The 24,956-nt window shown below is 49.8% G+C and overlaps 7 protein-coding genes across 7 annotated transcripts; 5 read left to right on the top strand and 2 right to left on the bottom strand.

Annotated features, from left to right (window-relative positions):
• Positions 1–93: 93 nt before the first annotated feature.
• Positions 94–7,090, top strand: N7496_008787 (acetyl-CoA carboxylase ACC1; the record flags this gene model as incomplete). Its single annotated transcript, XM_056701706.1, has 3 exons — positions 94–261; positions 372–5,795; positions 5,858–7,090. The coding sequence occupies 3 exons, from the start codon at positions 94–96 to the stop codon at positions 7,088–7,090; spliced, it is 6,825 nt and encodes a 2,274-aa protein (XP_056553769.1).
• A 2,439-nt stretch (positions 7,091–9,529) lies between these two features.
• Positions 9,530–9,787, bottom strand: N7496_008786 (uncharacterized protein; the record flags this gene model as incomplete). Its single annotated transcript, XM_056701705.1, has 1 exon — positions 9,530–9,787. The coding sequence occupies one exon, from the start codon at positions 9,785–9,787 to the stop codon at positions 9,530–9,532; it is 258 nt and encodes an 85-aa protein (XP_056553768.1).
• A 2,958-nt stretch (positions 9,788–12,745) lies between these two features.
• N7496_008785 (Gfo/Idh/MocA family protein) lies at positions 12,746–14,050 on the top strand (the record flags this gene model as incomplete). Its single annotated transcript, XM_056701704.1, has 1 exon — positions 12,746–14,050. The coding sequence occupies one exon, from the start codon at positions 12,746–12,748 to the stop codon at positions 14,048–14,050; it is 1,305 nt and encodes a 434-aa protein (XP_056553767.1).
• Positions 14,051–15,171: 1,121 nt separating this feature from the next.
• Positions 15,172–17,044, top strand: N7496_008784 (uncharacterized protein; the record flags this gene model as incomplete). The annotated part of the gene is made up of 5 exons (XM_056701703.1): positions 15,172–15,404; positions 15,470–16,129; positions 16,201–16,462; positions 16,523–16,743; positions 16,813–17,044. 5 exons carry the CDS (start codon positions 15,172–15,174, stop codon positions 17,042–17,044), a joined length of 1,608 nt encoding a protein of 535 aa, XP_056553766.1.
• Positions 17,045–18,241: 1,197 nt separating this feature from the next.
• N7496_008783 (uncharacterized protein) lies at positions 18,242–20,449 on the bottom strand (the record flags this gene model as incomplete). The annotated part of the gene is made up of 1 exon (XM_056701702.1): positions 18,242–20,449. One exon carries the CDS (start codon positions 20,447–20,449, stop codon positions 18,242–18,244), a length of 2,208 nt encoding a protein of 735 aa, XP_056553765.1.
• Positions 20,450–21,663: 1,214 nt separating this feature from the next.
• On the top strand, positions 21,664–23,248 carry N7496_008782 (uncharacterized protein; the record flags this gene model as incomplete). The annotated part of the gene is made up of 4 exons (XM_056701701.1): positions 21,664–22,142; positions 22,196–22,481; positions 22,548–22,730; positions 22,808–23,248. Coding segments are annotated over 4 exons (1,389 nt in total), but the record flags the coding sequence as incomplete, so codon positions are not given.
• Positions 23,249–23,637: 389 nt separating this feature from the next.
• Positions 23,638–24,786, top strand: N7496_008781 (uncharacterized protein; the record flags this gene model as incomplete). The annotated part of the gene is made up of 1 exon (XM_056701700.1): positions 23,638–24,786. One exon carries the CDS (start codon positions 23,638–23,640, stop codon positions 24,784–24,786), a length of 1,149 nt encoding a protein of 382 aa, XP_056553763.1.
• Between the last annotated feature and the right edge of the window lie 170 nt (positions 24,787–24,956).

Raw genomic sequence — 24,956 nt, 5'->3', positions numbered from 1 at the left:
CTCCGATCAGCTTGTACCTTCGCTACTGAGCGGCATCTTTCTCCCTCTTCTCCCCCCCCCCGCTAAACGCACATTCCTCACACATACGCCATCATGGCTGCCCCCAACGGCAGTGCGCCTGTCAACGGCCAGGACAGCTCCAATGCCGCTAAATACAACCTCCCCTCACATTTCATCGGTGGTAACCACCTCGACGTAGCGCCGCCCAGCTCCGTTAAGGATTTCGTTGCCAACCATGGCGGTCACTCCGTCATTACTTCGGTGAGTCTTTCCTGAGCGACGGATGGGAGAGATGGGGAATGGACGATCAGAAAGTAGATTGAGAGGCTCAATGGATGCAAATGACTGACAATTCAATTTCTTCCGAGTAGGTCCTCATCGCCAACAACGGTATTGCCGCCGTCAAGGAGATCCGTTCAGTGCGGAAATGGGCCTACGAGACCTTTGGCAATGAGCGTGCCATCCAGTTCACCGTCATGGCCACCCCCGAGGATCTGCGCGCCAATGCCGATTACATCCGTATGGCTGATCAATATGTCGAGGTCCCCGGTGGTACCAATAATAATAATTACGCCAACGTCGAGTTGATCGTCGATGTCGCCGAGCGCATGGATGTCCATGCCGTCTGGGCTGGTTGGGGTCACGCCTCCGAGAACCCTCGGTTACCCGAGTCTCTCGCGGCTTCGCCCAAGAAGATCATTTTCATTGGCCCCCCCGCCTCGGCCATGCGCTCCCTGGGTGACAAGATCTCTTCTACCATTGTCGCACAGCACGCCGGTGTGCCCTGTATTCCCTGGTCCGGTACCGGTGTTGAGGAGGTGACGATCGACGACAAGGGCATTGTCACCGTCGAGGATGATGTCTACAGCCGTGGTTGCACGCACTCGCCTCAAGAAGGTCTCGAGAAGGCTCGCGAGATCGGCTTCCCCGTCATGATCAAGGCTTCCGAAGGTGGTGGTGGTAAGGGTATCCGTAAGGTCGAGAACGAGGACGACTTTGTCTCCTTGTACAATGCCGCCGCCAACGAGATTCCCGGTTCCCCCATTTTCATCATGAAGCTCGCTGGTAACGCCCGTCACTTGGAGGTCCAGCTTTTGGCTGATCAGTACGGTAACAACATCTCCCTCTTCGGCCGTGATTGTTCCGTCCAGCGTCGTCACCAGAAGATTATCGAGGAGGCTCCCGTCACCATTGCCAAGCCCATCACTTTCCAGGCCATGGAGAAGGCTGCCGTTAGCCTGGGTCGTCTGGTCGGTTACGTCTCTGCCGGTACCGTCGAGTACCTCTACTCGCACGCCGATGACAAGTTCTACTTCCTCGAGTTGAACCCCCGTCTCCAGGTCGAGCATCCCACCACCGAGATGGTCTCCGGTGTCAACTTGCCCGCCGCTCAGCTTCAGATTGCCATGGGTATCCCCCTACACCAGATCCGTGACATTCGTCTGCTCTACGGTGTCGACCCCAACACTTCCTCCGAGATCGATTTCGACTTCTCCAGCGAGGAGAGCTTCAAGACCCAGCGCCGTCCCCAGCCCAAGGGCCACACCACCGCTTGCCGTATCACCTCTGAGGATCCCGGTGAGGGCTTCAAGCCCTCCAGCGGTACCATGCACGAGCTGAACTTCCGTTCTTCGTCCAATGTCTGGGGTTACTTCTCCGTCGGTACTGCCGGTGGTATTCACAGTTTCTCCGACAGTCAGTTCGGTCACATTTTCGCCTACGGTGAGAACCGTTCGGCCTCGCGGAAGCACATGGTCGTTGCGCTGAAGGAGCTGAGCATTCGTGGTGATTTCCGTACCACCGTTGAGTACCTGATCAAGCTGCTCGAGACTCCCGCTTTCGAGGACAACACCATCACCACCGGATGGTTGGACCAGCTGATCTCCAACAAGCTGACTGCTGAGCGCCCCGACCCCATCGTCGCTGTTATCTGCGGTGCCGTCACCAAGGCTCACCTTTCCAGCGAGGCTGGTATCGAGGAGTACCGCAAGGGTCTCGAGAAGGGTCAGGTCCCCTCTAAGGATGTCTTGAAGACCGTCTTCCCCGTGGACTTCATCTACGAGGGCTCCCGCTACAAGTTCACTGCCACCCGTGCCGGTCTGGACAGCTACCACTTGTTCATCAACGGTTCCAAGTGCTCCGTCGGTGTCCGTGCTCTGGCTGACGGTGGTCTGCTGGTTCTGCTCGATGGCCGCAGTCACAACGTCTACTGGAAGGAGGAGGCCGCTGCCACCCGTCTGAGCGTGGATGGCAAGACCTGCCTTTTGGAGCAGGAGAACGACCCCACTCAGCTGCGCTCCCCCTCCCCCGGTAAGCTGGTCAAGTTCACTGTCGAGAACGGTGAGCACGTCCGTGCCGGCCAGCCCTACGCCGAGGTTGAGGTCATGAAGATGTACATGCCCCTCATTGCTCAGGAGGATGGTATTGTGCAGCTGATCAAGCAGCCCGGTGCCACTCTCGAGGCTGGTGACATCCTCGGAATTCTCGCTCTGGATGACCCCTCGCGCGTCAAGCATGCCCACCCCTTCACTGGCCAGCTCCCCGAGATGGGTGCTCCCGTGGTCGTCGGTACCAAGCCTCCTCAGCGCTTCCAGCTCCTCCACACCATTCTGGAGAACATCCTTCGCGGTTTCGACAACCAGGTCATTATGAATACCACCCTGAAGGAGCTGGTTGAGGTCCTCCGCAACCCCGAGCTGCCCTACGGCGAGTGGAATGCTCAGTCCTCGGCTCTGCACTCCCGCATGCCCCAGAAGCTCGATGCCCAGCTCCAGACCATCGTCGACAAGGCCAAGGCCCGCAAGGCTGAGTTCCCTGCTAAGCAGCTTCAGAAGACTATCGTCCGCTTCATTGAGGAGAACGTCAACCCTGCCGATGCCGAGATCCTCAAGACCACCATCCTGCCCCTGGTCCAGGTTATCAATAAGTACCTGGATGGCCTGAAGACCAACGAGTACAACGTGTTCATTGGCCTTCTCGAGCAGTACTACGAGGTCGAGAAGCTGTTCAGCACTGGTACCAAGCGCGATGAGGATGTGATCCTGAAGCTTCGTGAGGAGAACAAGGAGGACATTGTCCCCGTCATCCACACCGTTCTCTCTCACAGCCGCATTGGTTCCAAGAACAACTTGGTCCTTGCCATCCTGGACATGTACCGCCCCAACCAGCCCAACGTTGAGAACGTCGGCAAGCACTTCAAGTCCATCCTCAAGAAGCTCACTGAGCTGGAGGCTCGCGCCGCTGCCAAGGTTACCCTCAAGGCCCGTGAGGTTCTCATCCAGTGCGCTCTGCCTTCCCTGGAGGAGCGTCTCTCCCAGATGGAGCACATTCTCCGCTCCTCGGTCGTCGAGTCCCGCTACGGTGAGACTGGCTGGGAGCACCGTGAGCCCGACTTCGGTGTCCTCAAGGAAGTTGTCGACTCCAAGTACACCGTCTTCGATGTCTTGCCTCGCTTCTTCATCCACTCCGACCCCTGGGTTACTCTCGCTGCTCTCGAGGTCTACGTGCGCCGTGCCTACCGTGCCTACACCCTGAAGGGCATTGATTACACTGCCGGTCCTGAGCCTCCTATTCTGTCTTGGGACTTCACCCTCGGCAAGCTCGGCCAGCCTGAGTTCGGCTCCGTCTCCTCTACTCAGCCCTCCACTCCCAGCACCCCCACCGCCGAGGCCAGCAACCCCTTCAAGCGGATCAACTCTATCAGTGACATGTCCTACCTGGTCAACGACCCCTCCAGCGACCCCATTCGCAAGGGTGTTATCATCCCCATCCAGTACCTTGAGGATGCTGAGGAGTACCTGTCCAAGGCTCTGGAGGCCTTCCCTCGTGCCGGCTCCAAGACTAAGCGTCCTGGTGACAACGGCCTGATCGCCAACCTGGAGGGCAAGCGCCGTCCTGCTGTCAAGCCTACCGAGAGCGACGAGCTTACCGGTGTCCTCAACATCGCTATCCGTGATATCGAGGACCAGGATGATTCTCAGATCGTGGGCCAGATGCAGAAGCTGCTGGCTGATGCCAAGGACGAGCTCCTGTCCCGCCGCATCCGTCGCGTCACCTTCATCTGTGGCAAGAACGGTGTCTACCCCGGCTATTTCACCTTCCGTGGCCCCAGCTACGAGGAGGACGAGAGTATCCGTCACAGTGAGCCTGCCCTTGCCTTCCAGCTTGAGCTTGGCCGTCTGTCCAAGTTCAAGATCAAGCCCGTCTTCACTGAGAACCGTAACATCCACGTTTACGAGGCTATCGGCAAGGGTCCTGAGAACGATAAGGCTGTTGACAAGCGTTACTTCGTCCGTGCCGTCGTGCGTCCCGGTCGTCTCCGTGATGATATCCCCACTGCGGAGTACCTCATCTCCGAGGCTGATCGTCTGATGAACGATATTCTGGATGCCCTTGAGATCATTGGCAACAACAACTCTGATCTTAACCACATCTTCATCAACTTCTCTCCCGTCTTCAACCTGCAGCCCATTGATGTCGAGCAGGCTCTTGCTGGCTTCCTGGACCGCTTTGGCCGCCGCCTGTGGCGCCTGCGTGTCACCGGTGCTGAGATCCGCATCCTCTGCACTGATCCCACCACTGGCATGCCCTACCCTCTGCGTGTCATCATCAGCAACACCTACGGTTTCATCATCCAGGTCGAGCTGTACATTGAGCGCAAGTCCGAGAAGGGCGAGTGGATCTTCCAGAGCATTGGTGGCACCAACAAGCTCGGCTCCATGCACATGCGTCCCGTCTCTACTCCTTACCCGACCAAGGAGTGGCTCCAGCCTAAGCGTTACAAGGCTCACCTCATGGGAACTCAGTACGTGTACGATTTCCCCGAGCTGTTCCGCCAGGCCTTCCAGAACAGCTGGACCAAGGCTGTCGAGACCATCCCCTCGCTCGCTTCGCAGCGCCCTCCCACTGGCGAGTGCATCGACTACAGCGAGTTGGTTCTCGATGACACCGACAACCTGGTTGAAGTTTCCCGCGAGCCGGGCACCAACACCCACGGTATGGTCGGTTGGATCGTCACTGCTCGTACTCCCGAGTACCCCCGCGGCCGTCGCTTCATCATCGTCGCCAACGACATCACCTTCCAGATTGGTTCGTTCGGTCCCCAGGAAGACAAGTTCTTCCACAAGTGCACTGAGCTCGCTCGCAAGCTGGGTATTCCCCGCATCTACCTGTCTGCCAACTCCGGTGCTCGCATTGGTATGGCCGATGAGCTGATCCCTTACTTCTCCGTTGCTTGGAACGATGCCGAGAAGCCCGAGGCTGGCTTCAAGTACTTGTACCTCACCCCCGAGGTCAAGAAGCGCTTCGATGCCAGCAAGAAGAAGGAGGTCATCACCGAGCTGATCCACGATGAGGGCGAGGAGCGCCACAAGATCACCACCGTCATTGGTGCCAAGGACGGTCTTGGTGTCGAGTGTCTGAAGGGCTCCGGTCTTATTGCCGGTGCCACTTCCAAGGCTTACGAGGACATCTTCACCATTACCTTGGTCACTTGCCGTTCCGTCGGTATCGGTGCCTACCTGGTCCGCCTTGGCCAGCGTGCCATTCAGGTCGAGGGCCAGCCCATCATTCTGACTGGTGCTCCTGCCATCAACAAGCTGCTCGGTCGCGAGGTTTACACCTCCAACCTGCAGCTTGGCGGTACTCAGATCATGTACAAGAACGGTGTCTCGCACATGACTGCCAACGACGACTTCGAGGGTGTTGAGAAGATTGTCGAGTGGATGGGCTTCGTTCCTGACAAGAAGGGTGCCCCCATCCCCATCCGTCCCTGGTCCGACGACTGGGACCGCGATGTCGGCTACTTCCCCCTGCCAAGCAGGCCTACGACCCGCGCTGGCTCATTGCCGGTAAGCAGGACGAGGAGGGCTTCCTCCCCGGTCTGTTCGACAAGGACTCCTTCGAGGAGGCCCTCGGTGGCTGGGCCCGCACCGTCGTTGTCGGCCGCGCTCGTCTCGGTGGTATCCCCATGGGTGTCATCGCCGTTGAGACTCGCGCTGTCGAGAACGTCACCCCCGCTGACCCTGCCAACCCTGACTCTATGGAGATGATCACCCAGGAGGCCGGTGGTGTCTGGTACCCCAACTCTGCGTACAAGACTGCTCAGGCTCTGCGTGACTTCAACCACGGTGAGCAGCTGCCCGTCATGATCCTGGCCAACTGGCGTGGTTTCTCCGGTGGTCAGCGTGACATGTACAACGAGGTTCTCAAGTACGGTTCGTACATTGTCGATGCCCTCGTCAAGTACGAGCAGCCCATCTTCGTGTACATTCCTCCCTTCGGTGAGCTGCGTGGTGGTTCTTGGGTCGTCATTGACCCGACCATCAACCCTGACCAGATGGAGATGTACGCCGACGAGGACGCCCGTGGTGGTGTCCTCGAGCCCGAGGGTATCGTCAACATCAAGTACCGCCGTGACAAGCAGCTTGACACCATGGCCCGTCTGGACGCCACCTACGGTGAGCTTCGCCGCTCTCTCGAGGACACCTCGCTGTCCAAGGAGCAGCTGTCTGCCATCAAGACCAAGATGGCCGAGCGCGAGGAGCAGCTGCTCCCCGTGTACCTGCAGATTGCTCTGCAGTTCGCCGACCTGCACGACCGTGCCGGTCGCATGCAGGCCAAGAACACCATTCGCGCCCCTCTGCGCTGGCAGAACGCCCGTCGCTTCTTCTACTGGCGTCTGCGCCGTCGTCTGAGCGAGGAGCTGATCGTCAAGCGCATGGTCGCCGCCTCCACCACTCCTTCTTCCCGCACCGGCGCCATCCCCTCGTCTACCGCTACCGCTGCCGAGACTGCCGTGCCCTCTGCCGAGTCCCCTCGCGCCGCTCACCTGCGCACCCTGCATGCCTGGACTGGTATGCTGGATGAGGAGCTTGAGCACGATGACCGCAAGGTTGCCATGTGGTATGAGGAGAACAAGAAGGCCGTCCAGGCTAAGGTTGAGACCATGCGTACCGAGGGCGTTGCCTCTGAGGTCGCCTCCCTGTTGATTGGTAACAAGGAGGGTGGTCTGCGTGGTGTGCAGCAGGTTCTTTCCATGTTGCCCGTTGAGGAGCGTGAGAGTGTCCTGAAGTATCTTGCTTCTGCTTAGATGGGAGTGTGACTGATGGATGAGTGGTGTGAAATTATAGATAAATCATGACTTGATGTGTCTTTTTTTTGTTTACTGGTTTTTTTGTGCATGGTGTTAATTTGTTTTTGGCATGTTTTTTTATATCTGGTTAATTTCGAGATGTTTATCCCACGAATACATTAATTAGGTTCTTTAATATTCTTGTGCTTGTCTTGTAGCGTAGAGGAGAGGGCCGTTCTGTTTGTGGTCTTTGTACATCCGTAGTCCGAGTGTGATGTATACACTGAGTCTGTTAGTTGGACTGCATTGCGGATGGTGAATGGTGGATACTTACCTTGTCCTGATTATCCCTGAGTCTGAGTTCGGGCATCTTTTGATAGACGCCGCTCGACGTTGAGTGCAGCTCCTATTGCTGCGAGTATATCCGATGCGTCCGGTCCTATTTCAGGACTCTCCTCCGATCTAGTCAAACGACTAGCCCTCCCCTCCTCAAATAATTGGATCACCCCTTATCCCTTAACCCCCCCAACATATTCCCCCCCCCTCCCCCGTCTTCATCTTCCTCTTCTTCCTCGCCTCCAGCACCGCATCCTTAGAAGGCCTCTGACTACTATACGGCGCCCAATAAAAGAATCGATCCGCAACGCCCTCGTGGTTCCAGTTCCGGCGTAGTTCGCGCTCGCGCGCCCGCACTTTTTTGTGGTATGCTCGGTTTGCCCGTTTGCGCCGCCAGTTTGTTGATGTTTTTCCGTTTAAGAAGTTTTTGAGCCATGTGAACATTTTGGTTTTGATGTGGTTGCGGTTGTGGGTTTAGGGGGTTGTTATTAGGGGGTGGTGCTTATAGGCATAGAAGATTATAGATGGGTCTGGGTTTGGTGGTTTCGGGGTTCGGGGTTGGGGTGTAACGTAGTGTCGTGGACGGGTAGACGCGATAGGGGAGTGATATATGGAAGGTTGAGGGTGGTTAGGTTTCTGTTCTATAGTAGACCTTGAAAAAAGAGCTTGTTGGCAACGGCGTGGATCTTTATTTCAAGACCCCCTTCGGCCTTTGGGGCGAGGTGATGTTTAAGGATAACTGCGACTTGTAAATTGGGCGGGGTTCCTAGCGCTGTATCGCGCTGTTTATGGGATAGTCGTGCTTGACTCATCATGAGTTGCCCCGGCTGTGCCAAGAATATCTTGGGGGCCGATTTGGAGAGACGCCTTAGAAGGAGTCTGACGAATATCAATTCGCGAATGAGTATTATGCAGCTTGATAACTTGGAAGTTAGGTATCATAATGGTTGATCATAAGATATTGAGCCTAATTTTAATATAATCAGAAAAGCTTTACTGCGAGTGTCTGTGTGAATGTCTTCAGAAATATTAGTGAGTAGTTCACTGAGATTGGTTGACCAATGCGATTCCTCTAAGTAGAGCCTATTCTATCGATAAATTATGGTAGGATCAAGACTTTATATGAGAGACAACAATCACATAGAGTACTGTGGCAGGAAAATATGAACCTACTGAACTCGGATGTTCTCTCGTAGAGATGCGACACTGGTTTCCTCGAAACAGAAGCGAGCCACTATTCTGCATGTTCGATGGGAGCAAGCTTGTAACTCCGCCCATACCATTCTTTCCTCGCCGTAGCAAGAAAATTAATGCAACTAACCCATATCATCACCGTACGCTAAACATGGGCGCTCATCCACAGAAGCTAGTCGCGATCGTCATTAGCCGCTTCAGCCCTACGGTAAAGTGGGTCAGGGTTGGGATTCACACAACTTCAAGCAGGGTCGCATAGTTAGTAGCCGAGATGCTATGTTGCCAAGGCTATCTTCTTGCCTTTAAACTATTTAGGTACATGCTCACATCATGGACTACAAGAATAGTGAGCTTGCAATACTTTTACGCCGAGTCTGCGGCACAGTGTGAAGATGCAAGCATGATGCCTCGTTTCAAGGGCAACAGGCAACAGAATTTCTCCTCGAAGACAATTGGTGGTACACCGGGTGCGGGGCATACTAGTTGCAGGGCTCTACTACATAGGGCAGACATCTTCTTTGCGGAAGAACGAAATATTGAGTACAGTAAGTGTTTTCGAAACAGAGATCGAAAAAAGGCGGGACTTGTTCAAGAAGTAGCATTGACCGGTGGTCTTTGTGTTCTCATATTGAAGGAAGATACATTTGAACGCAATAAATGATATGAGCAATTAACAGTAGACCAACCAGAGAAACAAGAGCTCATTAATGGTTAAAACCAATCCCACAGTACTACTAATCCCTCAGACACGGGCTAGCGAGGTCATCTAATCAACCGGCAGTGTGTCACACGCGAAACAATCTTTCGTACAACACAAAAAATGGAAATTTCGGAGGAATTCCATCTGCCCCTGACGACTGTAGAGTCTCAGTAATTTGTTAATGAAGATACACGAAAGAGTTTCTGCTATCATACCTGTTCTCTAGATCAGGAGTGGATAAGGCCTTGCTCCATTTGCCCTGGAGTAGTACCCTTGGGATACATAGCAGCCTCGGGTTTCTGAATGGGGTTCGAATAAGACCATTGCTGTACTGGAGGCGGCTGAAAGGCGCTATTCTGAAGTTCTCTCTTCTTTTCCTTCTTTTCACGGCGTATCTTGACGAGCAAGACAATGACGACGGCGGCGACTATGACGAGGACGATGGGGATGAGAATCGCTTTGAGGAGCAGCTTGAGAAGGCCCATGTCGAGTGAGGAAATTGCGTGTTGGGTTAGGATTAGTGAAAAGAGAGATCAAAAGACCAGAATATAATCTCGATGATGATAGACATAAATGATTGCGACCTCAAGAAAGTATAACGAACGGCTTTATACTACAGCTCCTGCGTAGGGGAACCTTTCGAACGAGGGTGAAACAGATGACGGCTGCCTCGAGGCCAGAATACAGCGCGTATATCTAGAATTTGGTTGGACCGGAGGGATAATGGCCCATAGTTGTGGACAGGCTGTTGCCTGTGTCACATCACCGGGCCAATATCTAGCCTACCAATGACGGGGCAAGAACATTGCATCTCAAGGGTATACCTCGCAATAACTTCTTGGTATGAAGCTAATGGAAAATCCCAGCCTTATAGGGCTGTCGTGATGTGATTGTCGTTGCAGGGTGGGGATTACGGTCACAATAGTAGACTTTCCGTTCGTCTCCACTACTCCATATACTACTTTATCAGTAAGATTGATTCTTCCATTTCTCCTTAGAAGTATCTCTTTCAATAGAGATAGATATACTTCGTTCCTTCCCTTTCTGGTTTACCCCTCCTCCTTATGCATATTACTGTGGTCTAATACCCGGAAATATTATCTTCCGTTCATTAATCCAACTGCATAATTTAGCTATTGAGATATTTAATAGTTGATTATATTGAGTCTTTTTTTGATCATTTGAATCGATCTTTCTATCTTATGATCTTCTATACTGCCACTTATTCAATTAGTAGCTATCTACTACTAGGGTGGAATCTTCCCTCTTTATCCACTCTTCGTTCTATCTGGACAATCACCATCGTACACTAGAATCTGATACTTAACTACCTAAGTAAGATTGGGTTTTCGACCTCAGTCTGAAGGTTCGATGTTGGAAAAGCTGGTGATGGATTCTGGTGGCGTGAGAGAAAGCTACCTCGGACCCCCGCCTAGTTCGCGAAGATAAAAAGAAGTGGCATTTGTTTCTTGATTGTTTTACCTTTCATTCTTCATGATGAGTCACTGATATAATTTGTTGACTCTGCAAGTTGAATTAAATTGGAGTTCTCTTACACCTAAGGTAGAGGAGATTGAAATTTCTGATTGTCTTATCGCTTTGACCGAAGCTATATACTCTGGTAGCGGGTACATAACACATCCTAATTCGACCACGCGCAGTCGGTTTTCATATATTCAAATACTCCTTATAGAGCTAGGAGTGTTTTCTTTTATGAATAGCTAGCGGTAGTGCCCGAGTCTTCATTCAGGAAAGTGGTTCGGTATGAAAAGTAATTACGGATTTCGCAGGTATCGCAGCACAACCACCAACAAAATACGCGAAGCCACATTTCTCGTGAGATTTAAGCCGATGTCGTTAAGGAAAACCTGTATTTTTCCGTCATAGGCTGATCCATTAACAGTTTCTCAGTAGTATTGTATCTAGCAATGGGCGACAATACTAGAGTAAATAATCGCTAATTGAAGTTCATTTGAAGGATCTTTTTCTCCACCCTACTCTGCCGGCTAGGAGTCTAGGGGATCCGAGAGGCGCCTTGGAATTCCCGTACTTCTGTTGATAGATGTAACCCTGGGAACAGCTACTCAGCAGCACATAGCGACGAACTTCGGTACCAACTCGTTAACGGTAGGACTGAAGTGTGCTACTTTTAGTGGACGTAGAAAGACTCACAGTATTCGAGAAGATCCGCAAAGTGGGGACTGTCATGGGACCTGAATTCATCCAAAATGGTCCGCCATACTTAGGCTCCATATTTGAGATAAATTATCGAAACTTACCACTGTGCTTCACCTAATTAAGTAAATATGATTATCAATCCATCATAATTGAATAACTGGAACCACCACAATGATGTATAATTGACCCTTTGCATTAACCTACATCTGTCCTCCCGAATCAACCAGAATCATCAACAACCGACCACTCGAGTTTTAGCGGTCAATTCTAGAGACGGGTAAATACACTATACCATATGCTCTCCTTACATGCTTCCATGCTTTTCTTTCCTAGGGCTCTGTTAGGACCTAGGCGTTGTGCCCCTAGGCCTAACGTTGTGCGCTACTTATATCGGTCCCGGGCATGCTAGAACATAGCGTTCTAGCATATTTGGTCTTTTAGCTTGTTTGGTTAGTACGCCCGGGCACGTGCCGTAACAGGCTCCGCATATGTGCCGTGGGTGTAGGGAGAGCGGCCATGGGATTGAGACATATGTAATCCGCTATGTACAGTTTCGTCTATGCATTTTGATTGAATCAGTTGGTTTTTAATCGTAGTAGATTGAGTGCGCGGATCGAGCGGGAATTACTTTGATTGCCAGGCTACGTCAAAATCGTCTTTCTCCCCAGAAACAAGTTTCATCTACCGTGCTACTCTCATTCTCTTCGGAATCTTATATCCGATATATCGCTATGTGGCTGTGTGATCTCCTAGAGGATTTCTGGTAATGGCTTGAGTCGCTTGGGTTGGCGGCACTGAGGTCTGTTGACCATGTCGAAAAATTCGCCGATATTACCCGGATGGGACCCGGATAGGTGGAAGACATTCAAGGGTCCCCGCACACCTCAAGTCCTCGGTCCCCATAAACGAGCGCATCGGTTGGAGTATTACAAGGAAAATCGTCGAGACGGATACTTCGGATAAAACTGCGCGTTTGACTCTCAGCCAACGATTTGTTCTCGGCTCCTTGCCAGTTTGAAGAGTGGGTAATGGATAGATGCCGTCGACTTGGTGCAATAAGTTTTTGATTGAAACTGCCAAAAAGAAGCTGCGGTTGGGTTCGAGCCCAAACCAGGCATGGTTGGTACCAACACTTTCTATAACATGGCTGCCATAATATATATAACCTCGTCCGACGCGACCAAAAATTTGCACTACTAGTTCCATTTCATTGCTGAGCCCACTAATCGCTTGCATCGACGGAGTTTCTGAGCTTGGCTATCAAAATGGGTCACCTCGCATTGTCCAGGAAGAAACGCTACGCGCTAGTCGGCACCGGTGGAAGGGCTGGCCTGTTCTACACGAGCATTGCTAGCACCTTCAGCCAGACGAGCACCCTGGTTGCCATTTGTGATTCCAACCGCACTCGCTTGAACTACGCCAAGGTCAAGATCGACAACTTGACGGGTGATTCAATCCCAACGTATCTCGCTGAAGATTTTGAAAAGATGGTTGAAGAAACCAAGCCGGATGAGGTTATTGTCACTACTATCGACCGCACACACCACACCTACATTATACGGGCTTTGGAGCTTGGCTGCAATGTGATCACGGAGAAGCCAATGACCATCGATGTTCCGCAGTGCAAGCAAATCTTCGAGGCTGTCGAGCGTACTAGTCACAAAGTCAGAGTCACGTTCAACTACCGTTATGCGCCACACAACACAAAGATATTCGAAATCCTTCGATCAGGCGCAATTGGCACTGTTACTAGTATTCACTTTGAGTGGATGCTGAATACCAGCCATGGCGCCGACTACTTCAGACGTTGGCATCGTGATGCCAAAAACAGCGGCGGACTTTTGGTCCACAAATCGACCCACCACTTTGATTTAGTCAACTTCTGGCTCCAGTCTCGACCTAAAACTGTGTTCGCCCAAGGAGACCTCAAATTTTACGGGAAGAAAACTGCTGAGGAACGCGGGGTGACGAAGTTTTACTCACGGGCCCACGGCAGTGATATTGCTAAGGATGACCCTTTCGCTCTGAACCTTGAAGAGAACGAACAATTGAAAGCTCTCTACCTTGACGCTGAACATGAAGATGGTTATCTCCGGGACCAGAGCGTGTTCGGCGATGGAATCAGCATTGAAGACACGATGAATGTGCTGGTGCGGTACGAGGACGATACAGTCCTTACCTACTCGCTCACAGCGTATGCTCCATGGGAAGGCTTCCGCGTTAGCTTCAACGGAACCAACGGAAGGCTTGAGGCAGAGATTGTTGAGAGCAGCTATGTCAATTCTGGTGGAGAGCAGAGCCTGGAAGGTGCAGCTGAGAGTATAACACTTGTACTGCGACAATTGTTTCAAGAGCCGCGCAAAATTGAAATTGGAGAAGCAAAGGGTGGACATGGGGGCGGCGACAACTTGCTTCTGAATGATCTTTTCGGAGTGTCGGAACCCGACGAGCATATGAGAGCTGCTAGTCACATTGACGGCGCAGCTTCAATCCTGACTGGTGTCGCTGCCAATCGTTCAATCCGCACCGGAAAAGCTATGCAAGTCCGCAATATTCTTGAACTTCCTTGACCAGCACGGGTTTTCACTTAGAGTAAAGGGTGTAGTATTTATTCAAAGCAATAGAAAGTGTATTCTTGACTTCATTGAATCGTCTCAGGCTACTCCGTAATATTGAACTAACTGGAAACCAAGAAACTGTAAGTGCATGTCATAAGGCAAGCCGAGATCCTCTCGAAAAGATTTGCTTTGCTTGTCGGACATAGAAAACGTTGATGGCTCGCTAGATTAAAGGCCTTCTCCCTCCACTAATCTACCATGCTGCTATTCGTTACACTTTAATGTGTTATGCGTGGCTGCACAAAGGGCGAGATAGGGTTATGTACTTCTGATCACTGCTATCCTAAGTATCGGAAGGCAGCCCTCATCATAAAGATGGTTGATAGTGTGTGCCATTTCACTGTCTAATCCAGCCATTAATCCTCGCGAGTTTGTGGATTGAACTCTGCCGACTAGCATCACCAAATACAACCGGCGCTAGCTGGTGGCAAAGGAGGAGTGTAAGATCGACGGGTATTAGCCACGGGTATTAGCGACGGAAGAACAGACGGAAATGTTATAGGCAGCTCGGAACGAAGGCTAGCCTAAATTGCTTTCGGGGTCTACGCCACATCCTATTATCCAAACCACATTCCGTATCTCTGACTCGGCTGGTTGGGCGCTAATTCCTTGGCCGGAACCGAATTGTTCCTAGCAGCTTCCCCGCCTCTCTCAGCACCGACATGTGGGTCATTCTGGGGTTAAGGAAGCCAGTGTACTGTAGCGACCGACGAACCAATACCTTGACCCACCCCCGGATTTCCTATCACATTTGGTTTACCTTTCTTGCTACGAAAGTAAGATTTTTGAGCGATTTGAAATAGCACGGGTTGCACTATTTCAAGCATTGATTGGTGCGAAAAGCATTCGACCATTTGTAAGCCCATCATCCGGCGGGGGCTCTGGCTCGGCAACGGAACGCAGACGGGTGTATTTGAGCTATCTGCGATCCCGTTGGAGTCAAATAAACGGCTAAGACCATATATTGCCTTTGAAATCCAACAAGATTGTCAGCATCGTGACAACAACGACAATACGCACGAGTCAAAAAGAAGCTTTCGTCTCTTGCGCCTGCCTCTAACTATCAGTGGACAATGAAGGAAACCGATGATATTCGCGTCGTACCCGACGAAGGCAACAGCCCGGGCCAGGTGCCTTCAAACAAGACACGCTCAAAAGCGGTCGATTTCTTGGCCAGTCATGCAGCAGATGCGGTCAATTATACCTACGAGGAAGAAAAAGCTGTCCTGCGTCGTATCGACAAACGAGTCCTTGTTATCGTCCTATGGGCATACTTTTTCCAACAGTTAGACAAAAGCTCGCTGAGGTGAGGATCTAATTCAAAGACCAATTGGTTTGGGAAGTTTTTCATCTGACATTGTTTACAATCAGTTATGTATCGATTTTTGGCATTTCGGATGATGCTCACTTGGTTGGGCGCCAATATTCCTGGCTGGGATCCATCCTTTACCTTGCACAACTGGTGATGCAACCTCTTGCGGCATTGATCCTCGTGAAGCTTCCAACTGGTCGAGTACTGGCCGCGGCTATTTTCCTTTGGGGTTCTTCGCTTTCTATCATGACTGCTTGCACCAACTTCCCATCGCTGTTGGGGATGCGTTTCGTTCTAGGCTCATTCGAAGCTTTCATTGCTCCATGCTGCATCGCCATCACGCAGATGTGGTGGCGTCGAAGTGAGCAGACACTGCGTGTGAGTTATTGGAATGCGATGAACGGCATTACATCTATCATTGGCAGCCTAATGACCTACGGTCTTGGTCACATTCACAGCGATAAGATATACCGCTACCAGACTATTTTTCTCTTCTGTGGACTCACGACAGTGCTCTTTTCTGTCCTGGTATTTTGGCTGATGCCCGATTCTCCCGTGGAAGCCAAGTTCCTGAGTGAGCGGGAGAAACTTATCGCTGTGGAGCGACTCAGGGCCAACCAGATGGGCATTTCCACTCGCCAGTGGCGTTGGGACCATGTTCTGGAGACTATCGTGGATTTGAAGACATGGTGCTGGTTTTTCGCAATTATTGCTATATCGTAAGTGTCTGCATATATGTCAAGACTATGGGCACACACGATATGGAACTAACGGAGGCTTTTTTGAATAGCATCTCTAGCGGCGGAATTGGAACATTCGGTTCACTCATTGTCAAGTCGTTCGGGTTCAACAGCTTTCAGACTATTCTTTTCAACATCCCTTTCGGCGTCATTCAGGTTATCTCAATTTTAGGTGCTGGGTGGGTGGCTACAAAGACTCAACGAAAAGGCCTCGTAATTGCTGGGCTTAGCGTGCTACCAACAGTGGGGACAATCATGATGCTCACTGTTCCACGCAACCAAAGGGGAGTTCTCCTCTTTGGATATTACCTCGTAAGCCCCCTCTAGGATCATCGTGTCAAAACCGGATTGATAGCTAACGAGGTACTATAGGTTTCTAGCTTGGCAGGCATAACCCCTATGCTATATGCATGGCAAGCCCAGAATACCGCAGGCGAGACAAAAAAGAAATGCACATCTGGCATTGTTTTCATTGGCATGTGCGCGGGAAATGTCATTGGGCCACTGCTATACTCTACCGACGAGGCCCCTCTGTACCGGACCGGCCTTATAGCCGATCTTGCCATGTTTGTGACGGTCGGCGTCATCAGCGGGTACGATCCTATCGCACAGAAAAGCCATTGCTTTCACGTTAAGCTCAAATATACTAACATTGCAAATAGTCTAACTCCGTTTTATCTCGCATACCTCAACAGAAAGCATGAGAAAGCCCGCGCACAGCTCGGAAAGTCAGAGCATCTGGTGGACAGTTCCATGGTCGGCAAGGAAAAACTGCAAGAAAGCAAAGCATTGGAAGTGGAAGATGCTCGGGACCAGAGGACCTCGGTAGAGAACGACAAGGGATTGATGGATGTCACTGACCTGAAGAACGAAGACTTCATCTTTGTTTACTAATTATGGGCACCGACGCAGCTTTTCTAGATGACTACAAACTCGCGCTTTGCTGAAAACACTGCGCTACGTGGTTTTGTTTGTTCCTTCTTGCAGTGTTGTTGCCTCAACCGACGGAGCGGTCATTTTCCATGTAACTCAAAGTACCAGCTGTTGGGTTCCGCCATTACAATAAGAAATAGTATGTCCGATGTTTTCTCCTCGGTATATCCTTCTAGTGGTACAATATTGAGGTACACCTGCTTTGATGTTGCCACCAGTACCCAGTAACTGAAAGCGATTCGCGGAGCATATACCACTGCTTACAATCACTGTGACTGCCGAAAGCTAACCAATTTCCTCAGGTTTCAGGAGGATATTTCCACAATCTCAATTGTATCTAGCTTCAGATCCGTACCAGAACACAGGAGTGGAGGTTTTGGAACAAAGAGGATTTTGAGAACAGAATAAGCTCAGGCATAACTCTTTCACGTCTATTTAGTGCGGAACGCTAGGTTTCAGTAGGACATATAGCCAATGATACTATTATATCTAGGGGAAGAACGGCGCTATTGGAATTCGTGCATTCAATGACGCAACTAAATTTATAGAAACAAGGACGGAAAGGATCTATCTACTACTTTATGGCCCTTTTGTTCATAGGCGCGAAACCTGCCACCTGGATTCTCCCCCCAAACGCCCGTTCGCCGGTTGCCTAAATTATTCTAATCGATATAGCTTACTTCTTTATGGTACATAGGACATTCAATCTACCCAAGGTTAGCTTATCGTAATATAAGTGGGGCTCTGGGAAAGAAAGCGTCTCCAGAGCATGAATAGTTTTAGCTTTTTCAGAGATGCGATTTCCAAAATGAGAGCGCTGAATTTTGATGATCAGCTGCAATATCCCTCGAATCGCTTGAGGTTTCGACTTTCTCTGCTCTAGAGTTACTAGACTATTTGGCTACGCATGAGTGAAAAACAACACAGATTGGAGAGCCGAATTATATACGTTTACTTATAATTGGCGTATTTCAGCAAATAGAAATATTGAAAATCTATTGTAGAAACACGCAAGCATGCTCATTATGTGTGGGGGTTGGCAACCTTGAGATTCATTCGCTCGGGCATCAAGAAAGCTATTGTAGTCCGCGCGAACGTCATTCGGCTAACGAAATAAATATTCAGGACCGACATAAATCTGCGGCCAGTCGTTTTACCTCAGACAGGAAACGTATCCTTGGTTTGGATATGAACAAGCTGGCTGTTGGTAGCATTGATCGTGATATTTGTTCCACTGGTAGTAAATGGATATGTGCCATTTGCCACGAAATTACCGCCTGAGTAGTACCCATACTCAACTGCATCGATGCCGTAACCTGTAAGGCCATCGATGTTGAAAGTTGCATTTCGTGTACTGGCCAGCAAAATAGTATGGCTACTCCGCACAATACCGAATCCAACACCACCAGTCGAAGCAGGTGTGAACATCACGGGAAAGTCCAAAATGTTGCCCTTATCGAAGGTACTGTTGCTGAAAGGATTAAAATAGACTAGCTTCGTTCCATTGGCGCCGCTGGGTCTTTTCGACGACAAATCCAGAGCTAAGGACTTCAATAAATGATTGGTGTCGACGACATTGGAGACGTAGGAGCTGCGGGCGACTGGGGTGAAGTCATCCGTGGTTGTGCTTTTTGGATAATATAATCCAAAATTATCAGGGCCCATATATTCGTAGACGTTGTAGAAGGCTCCACCAGCCAGGGAAGCAAGTAGTAGCGATTCAGCACTGGATGCAGCACCCGAGTTCTCCATAACTAGGGGGAGGTTAGACCCTAGGGCCCAGTTCTCGTTAGAACCGCCGATTGCGACCGTTTGGTGACCATAATCGTATAGAATGCTCGTGGAAGTGGAATAGGGATCGAGACCAACAAAGTCTAGACTGGTACCGCCCGATAACCTCATCTGCTCGTTGTACTCGATGGATTTTTCCTCGGCCGTGGTGAAGGTGTTTAACCTGGTCCAAATGGGGTAGTTTGACTCCTTGACACCGTTTGCCAAATTTACCGAGTACTCCCACTCTGTGCGGGCGACAAAGGCTGCCTGAGATGAAAAATTGACATAGGCGCTCCAGGTGGCTGGGTTGTGCCAGACAGTATCACCAACCCCGTGGATATGCGTGACTGAGTTCTCATTAGCTATATCAATTCCGATAAGCGTTTTCTTGTCTCCATTTACGGTGTTATATACCGCCACATGGTTCATCAAAGCTTTGAGAGCCGTCTTCTCAAGTGCTCGAAGGGAGAGGTCATTTTTGTCTGCCAAATACCAATAAACTCCATAGCCGTAACCTTGATTCTTGAGCATAACGGGCACAACGGTGCCATCTGATTGAACTTTTTGTACCAGATTGTGGCGAAAGACAAAGTATGGGACTCGAAAGTCTTCAGTCGAGCTGGTGCTGTCTGAACCAAACCAGATGAACTCAAGCTTGATTCCAGCAGCCCCAGCCCATTTTAACATATTATCCACATGGGTAAAATCCCAGCTGTTCGTGCTCGATAGCCAAAGTTGAGGGGGAGAGGCGCCCTGGGCACCGTCAAGACTAGCACCGTTGGTGAGAGTACTGCTGTTCACCTGCGATTGGAAGATGAAGCTGGCGATTTTATCTGGGCAGTTATTGCTAATGAAGTCGGAAGCATCGAAGTCGTAGTAACTAGCTTTGTTGATTGGATCCCATGATGGGCTGGAATCAGCAAACCAGTAGTCTGTATTTTTGACGCCTGAGACATTGACACCGTCATGGGAAGGGGAATTGGCCCAAGTGATATCGGATGCCGACCAAGTATTGTTGGCTATACCGTATAGATTAGCGGAGAATGGTGCGCTGTTGTCAGGGGCTACATTCACGTAGATGCGCACTTTCGCAGCATCGATTTGATCGAGCGAATAGTCGCTGAAATCGAATTTGATGTATGATAACGCCTGGTTCGATTCGTTGCCGGATTCGTACGCAATTCGGAGTGTGCTGTTGGCCCCATAATTGGTGTTTTCATAGCTACCGCCGCGAACGTATGCTGACTCTGTAGCGTTGAAGCAGGTGTCCGGTTGGATGTCAGCCCAAGTGAGCTGCGAATTGATCACGGTAAAGCCGTCGTTGGCCACGAACTGGAAGAAGGGCTCGATCTGAGCATCGGTCATGTTCCAAGCTGCGGCCATCTTGTCGATTCGTAGTTGCACGCCATTATAGAAGAATGGCTGCTCATCGACCATAAGCACAATGCGGTCATACGTTGAGAGACTGTGATCAACCCGCGAGATGTTTGCCACAGTTGGGAACGATGGCTTAAGGGTTGGATCAATGACCGGAGTTGCAGCGAAGCCCACACGGGCCATTAAGAGGGCGGCAGCCCAGATTCTTGAAGTCATCTGTAGCAAAGATAATTGTTGCCTCTGGGCAGATCAAGCCGTACTAGGTCACCCAGTATCGAGGGTCAAAGGGTTTGAGTAATCACCAATCGTCAATCAAGGAGACTGATGAAGCAACACAGCCAAGTGACATCTCGCAGGGCCTGGTGGCTTCCTTTAAAAAGGGGCAGTGTTGTGGGATAACACGTTCCGGTTGCTGTTGGCGGAGCGGACTAGCTGGCGTGCCTCTTTCTCCCATCACGTGTTCGAATTCCGAATTCCTATCCGTAGTACGGAGTACGGAGGATAGATTACACTATCGGTAGTCTGAAAGACTGACGGGCTTTGGGCCCCATAACGGGGTGTGGTTGCGCAGCTTCTCTAAGCTTTCTATCCGTAAACCTACTATCCGAGGCCCAAACGTTTAAGGTTGGGCCGTATTGGAAGCTGAGTCCCAGGGGATCATGATGCCCCGCATATCCACACGGAAAAAAGGGGAATTGAAACGGGACAACCAACGGGTATGCAGGTTGTACAAAGGAGTGTGGGGAAACTGTGGGGAAAAGGAAAGAAGCTGGTCGCTACGCGAGTCAGTCTCTTGGATTTCGACCCAGTGGGCATACCAATTTCCACCTATGACAAGGAACTAGACAGAAAACCTAACTTTCTAATCTTGATACGGATGATTGAAGATTACTGCAGATTTAGGTCTTTACCGGTTCGCTCGGGGTCATCTTCCCCACCTTTGCTTTCGTCAACGACCCTAGCTGCGAATGGATTAGTCGACCTCGCTAAGTCCGCCAAGTTTTGGACTTTTCGATTCTTTTTTCTTTCTCTAGGAAGCGGGGTCGTATACGGCGGACTATAGTGGGCACCCTGCCATAACCCCAAATTCTACTAAGTGCCTTCACCGCTTCTTCCACCGCCACCAATTCGTCTACCGCCCTATGCGCCCATGCCGAATTACCCTTTTGTAGTCATGCCCAATCATGCAGTAGCCGTCTTCAGGCTAGGTTGGATGATGTAGGCTCATCACATCTTGTAGTATGATGCTCTATATGGCCTGAACTGGTTAGCGAAATGAATACTAATCTGGCTCTTAATATCATACTTGTATTGTAATTTTTAAGGCCCGACGCCGTGGACTTGAAGCTTCGCAAGTGCGTATATATATTCAACGTATACCACCAACTTCCGTGCTATCAACTTCTTCCTTTCCGGTTTACATATTAAAGATGGTACGCCCTTCAATCGATCTTGACACTTATAAAGATGAGATTACCGCCCTTTTTAACCAGCAATATACCTATGAGGCTATCTGCCTAGAACTTGCCCAGCGCTATTCAATCGAAATTACACATCGTACCCTTACCCGGCGTCTTCAGCGATGGGGTCTTCGCCGTCTACCTCCGAAGATGGTTGATAATGAGGGTCTCCGCGAGCGTATTCAATCTCTTATAACCGATAACTACTCAGATCAGGAGATCCTACCAACTTTACATCGCGAGGGAGTGCAGATTACTATTACTACAATTAGAAGAATACGGCAGCAGCTTGGTCTTCGCCTACGTACTGATAATCCTGAGGCCCAGCGTATACAAGAGAATCAGATGAGAGAAGTTATTCGGCAAGAGATTCCGGTTGGTAATATAGAAGGTTATGGGAAAGGCCTTCTATATACCCATCTTCGTGAAAGGGGTTATCTCTTCCCGCGGTAAGCGTAAGCGCTTTATAATTCTGATTTATATACTAATTACTATTATAAAGAGACCGACTATTCGCTATCTATCGAGATGAACGTCCGGATGCGCTTCGCCGCAGGATACTAGATCTCCAGCGCCAGCGGCAAGCGTACCAGTCACCTGGTCCAAATCATGTATGGCATATGGATGGCTATATGAAGTTATCCCTTTTTGGTATTGAAATTTACGCTGCAATCGATGGATACTCGAGATATATCCTCTGGGTCTATATTGGTGTTTCTACAAGGACCGCAATCAGCGTTTATAAGCAATACATTGAAGCAGTATCGACCTTTGGATATCTCCCACAGGTAATACATAATCCTCTATACACACAATCCTCTCTATATAAAGGATACTACTGAAAAAGATATCAGGTTCTACGTACCGATCTTGGCGGAGAGACAATCTATCTTGGTGATGCCCATTGGGCACTTCGCCGCGTGGCCTATCCAGATATACCGCATACAGATTGCTATTCATATGGCAAAAGTACTGAGAATACTCGTATTGAGGCCTGGTGGGCGCAGCTTTCGCGATCAAGCGCATTTATATGGCGGGTAAGCAGTAATTCGATTCTTACATAAGTAAGAAGAGATTCTTTTTAATTCATCTCAATCTAATTCTATTCGATTAGAACTACTTTGCTGTTCTTCGAGATGAGGGTCTTTTCTCAATTACCAGCCTTCCTGATCAGATCGCCCTTCTTGCGATTTTCATGCCTATAATACGCATAACTATCGGTTCCTTTGTGGGTACTTGGAATCGTCATCGAATTCGCGCGCAACCAAAGCGCCCATGGGTAGTTGCTGGAAAGCCAATTGTTCTATATAACAATTCAACCCAGGACCTAAAGCAATTGGCAGATCCTATACTTCTTGAGACCTTACGCCAGGATACAGCCGATTGGGATGCAGATGAGTACCTTCCACCAGATACCCTAGTATGGTGTATGCATCAGTTAGAAGATATAGGGTTTAACCCATTGAATCCTCCACCAAGAGACGATCCAGCTCAGCCATACAAATTAATATATATTGAGCTTAGGCGGCGGGCAATCTTACATGAGCAATCAGGTAGGTACTTCACTAATTCTATACATCTACGAGAGGCTAATACTTATATGGATAATCAGGTAATACACCAATCTTGCAAATCTGCGAGAGGCCAACACAGGGCAATTGGGAGAACTGGCAAGAAGGGCGATCATGAGATTCGTATTCAGTGTATAATACAGTGTCATTTCTATAGATAATACTATGAGATTTTAGTACTATTTAATATAGTATCGTACTTTCTATCCTACATTTTTAATTAAGCGCGTTAGCCTATATTAAGTAATAGGTATTCGTCTTACCGCTACTTCTTATTATGTAGTAGAAATCGATGTTAAAAGAGATGAATTGCCCACTAAATTGCCTACTAAATTGCCCATTGAATTGCCTATTGAATTACTCGATATTCAATATGGCTCCCTCCTATCGTTCGGAGATTCTTGAGCTTATCAATTTAACTTCCTCCCCACCTCCATCACCACCCCCAGCTTCTCAGTCTTCTTCTAGTGCTACATATCCACCAATTCCTCCACCAATTGAACCAGTCACACAGTATACACAATCTGCACAGTATACACAATCCTCCCAGTACCCACGGAATCAATCTTCTCACGCTCTTACTAGCGTCTCCGGGGTAACTAGCGAAATCCGCACACAGCGAATTCAGGGTGGTCTATTTAGTCAGCAGCGGACTGGAACCTTTCCAAATACCAATACAAAAAAGTCCTTAGTACAGAAGTCCTCGCAGAATTACCTAGTCAGCAAAGGTCAAATCTTCGTGGAGATTACATTCTATATCTGGCACTGCGAGGATATTACATCGAAGTATCTCGAAGAGTTACACTCAGCTTCGCATGTATTAACGCCATATACAATTTCAACTCTCGAAGAATTCATCGCAAAGGACCTCCTTCCTGCCCTCGACCTTACTATTTGCTCATTCGAGAGGCAACAGAGCGACCAGGTTAGGCTTGCGACTTCAATTAAGAAGCATAAGCCGATATTCCTTACCTATGATAATACTAGCCGCCAGGCCAGTGAAGATATCATGGAGCGCTTTCCATTAAGCGGCAATCAGCGCCAAATCAACGTTATCTTTGTGAGATCTGACCAAAATGTGAAGGCAGAGCAAGAGATTAAGCCTTCTAAGATTTGCAATCGCAAGCCTCGGCGACCAAGGGTTCACCGAGTGCAAATCAAGAAAGAATTAGAGGATCCTCAGCCAGAGGATGACGATTCAGACCTTTGGCCTGAGCTTCTTTCGCCATCGGAGCTCTTTGGCCCAAGGCAAGAGGATAACCAGGAGGATAACCAGGAGGTTATCCAGGAAGTCAGCCAGGAGATTAACCAGGAGATTAGCCAAGAGGTTGCCCCGGAGGTTGCCCCGGAGGTTGCCCAGGAGGCTATACGTCCTCGCCGCCGCCAGCGGGCTACCTCGAGTACTAATTCAATCGTTTCGCCGCCTAGGACCCGAAAGCGATATCGATTAAAATCGCAAGATCACGAGCGCATGCAGGCGTCAGGGCCCATCGCCCCATCTTGGTCACGGTCGCAGGATTGAGGGGTAGGTCGCAGGATTGAGGGGGTTGGTAGTGGGATTTGTGGAAGAATTTGATTCAACATCAAATTGTGGGTTGTATATCGGTTCTAGCATTAAAATTGGTCAGTTAATTCAATCAATTTCAATCGTTTTACCGGGGGAAATCGCCTTTCTGCGGGGTATATAGGAAG

The sequence above is a fragment of the Penicillium cataractarum genome (assembly GCF_028827025.1).
Source record: "Penicillium cataractarum strain IBT 29864 chromosome Unknown utg000007l, whole genome shotgun sequence".
In the NCBI taxonomy this organism is placed as follows: domain Eukaryota; kingdom Fungi; phylum Ascomycota; class Eurotiomycetes; order Eurotiales; family Aspergillaceae; genus Penicillium; species Penicillium cataractarum.
The sequence above is the reverse complement of the archived record's forward strand: the minus strand, read 5'-3'. Positions and strand labels throughout refer to the sequence as shown.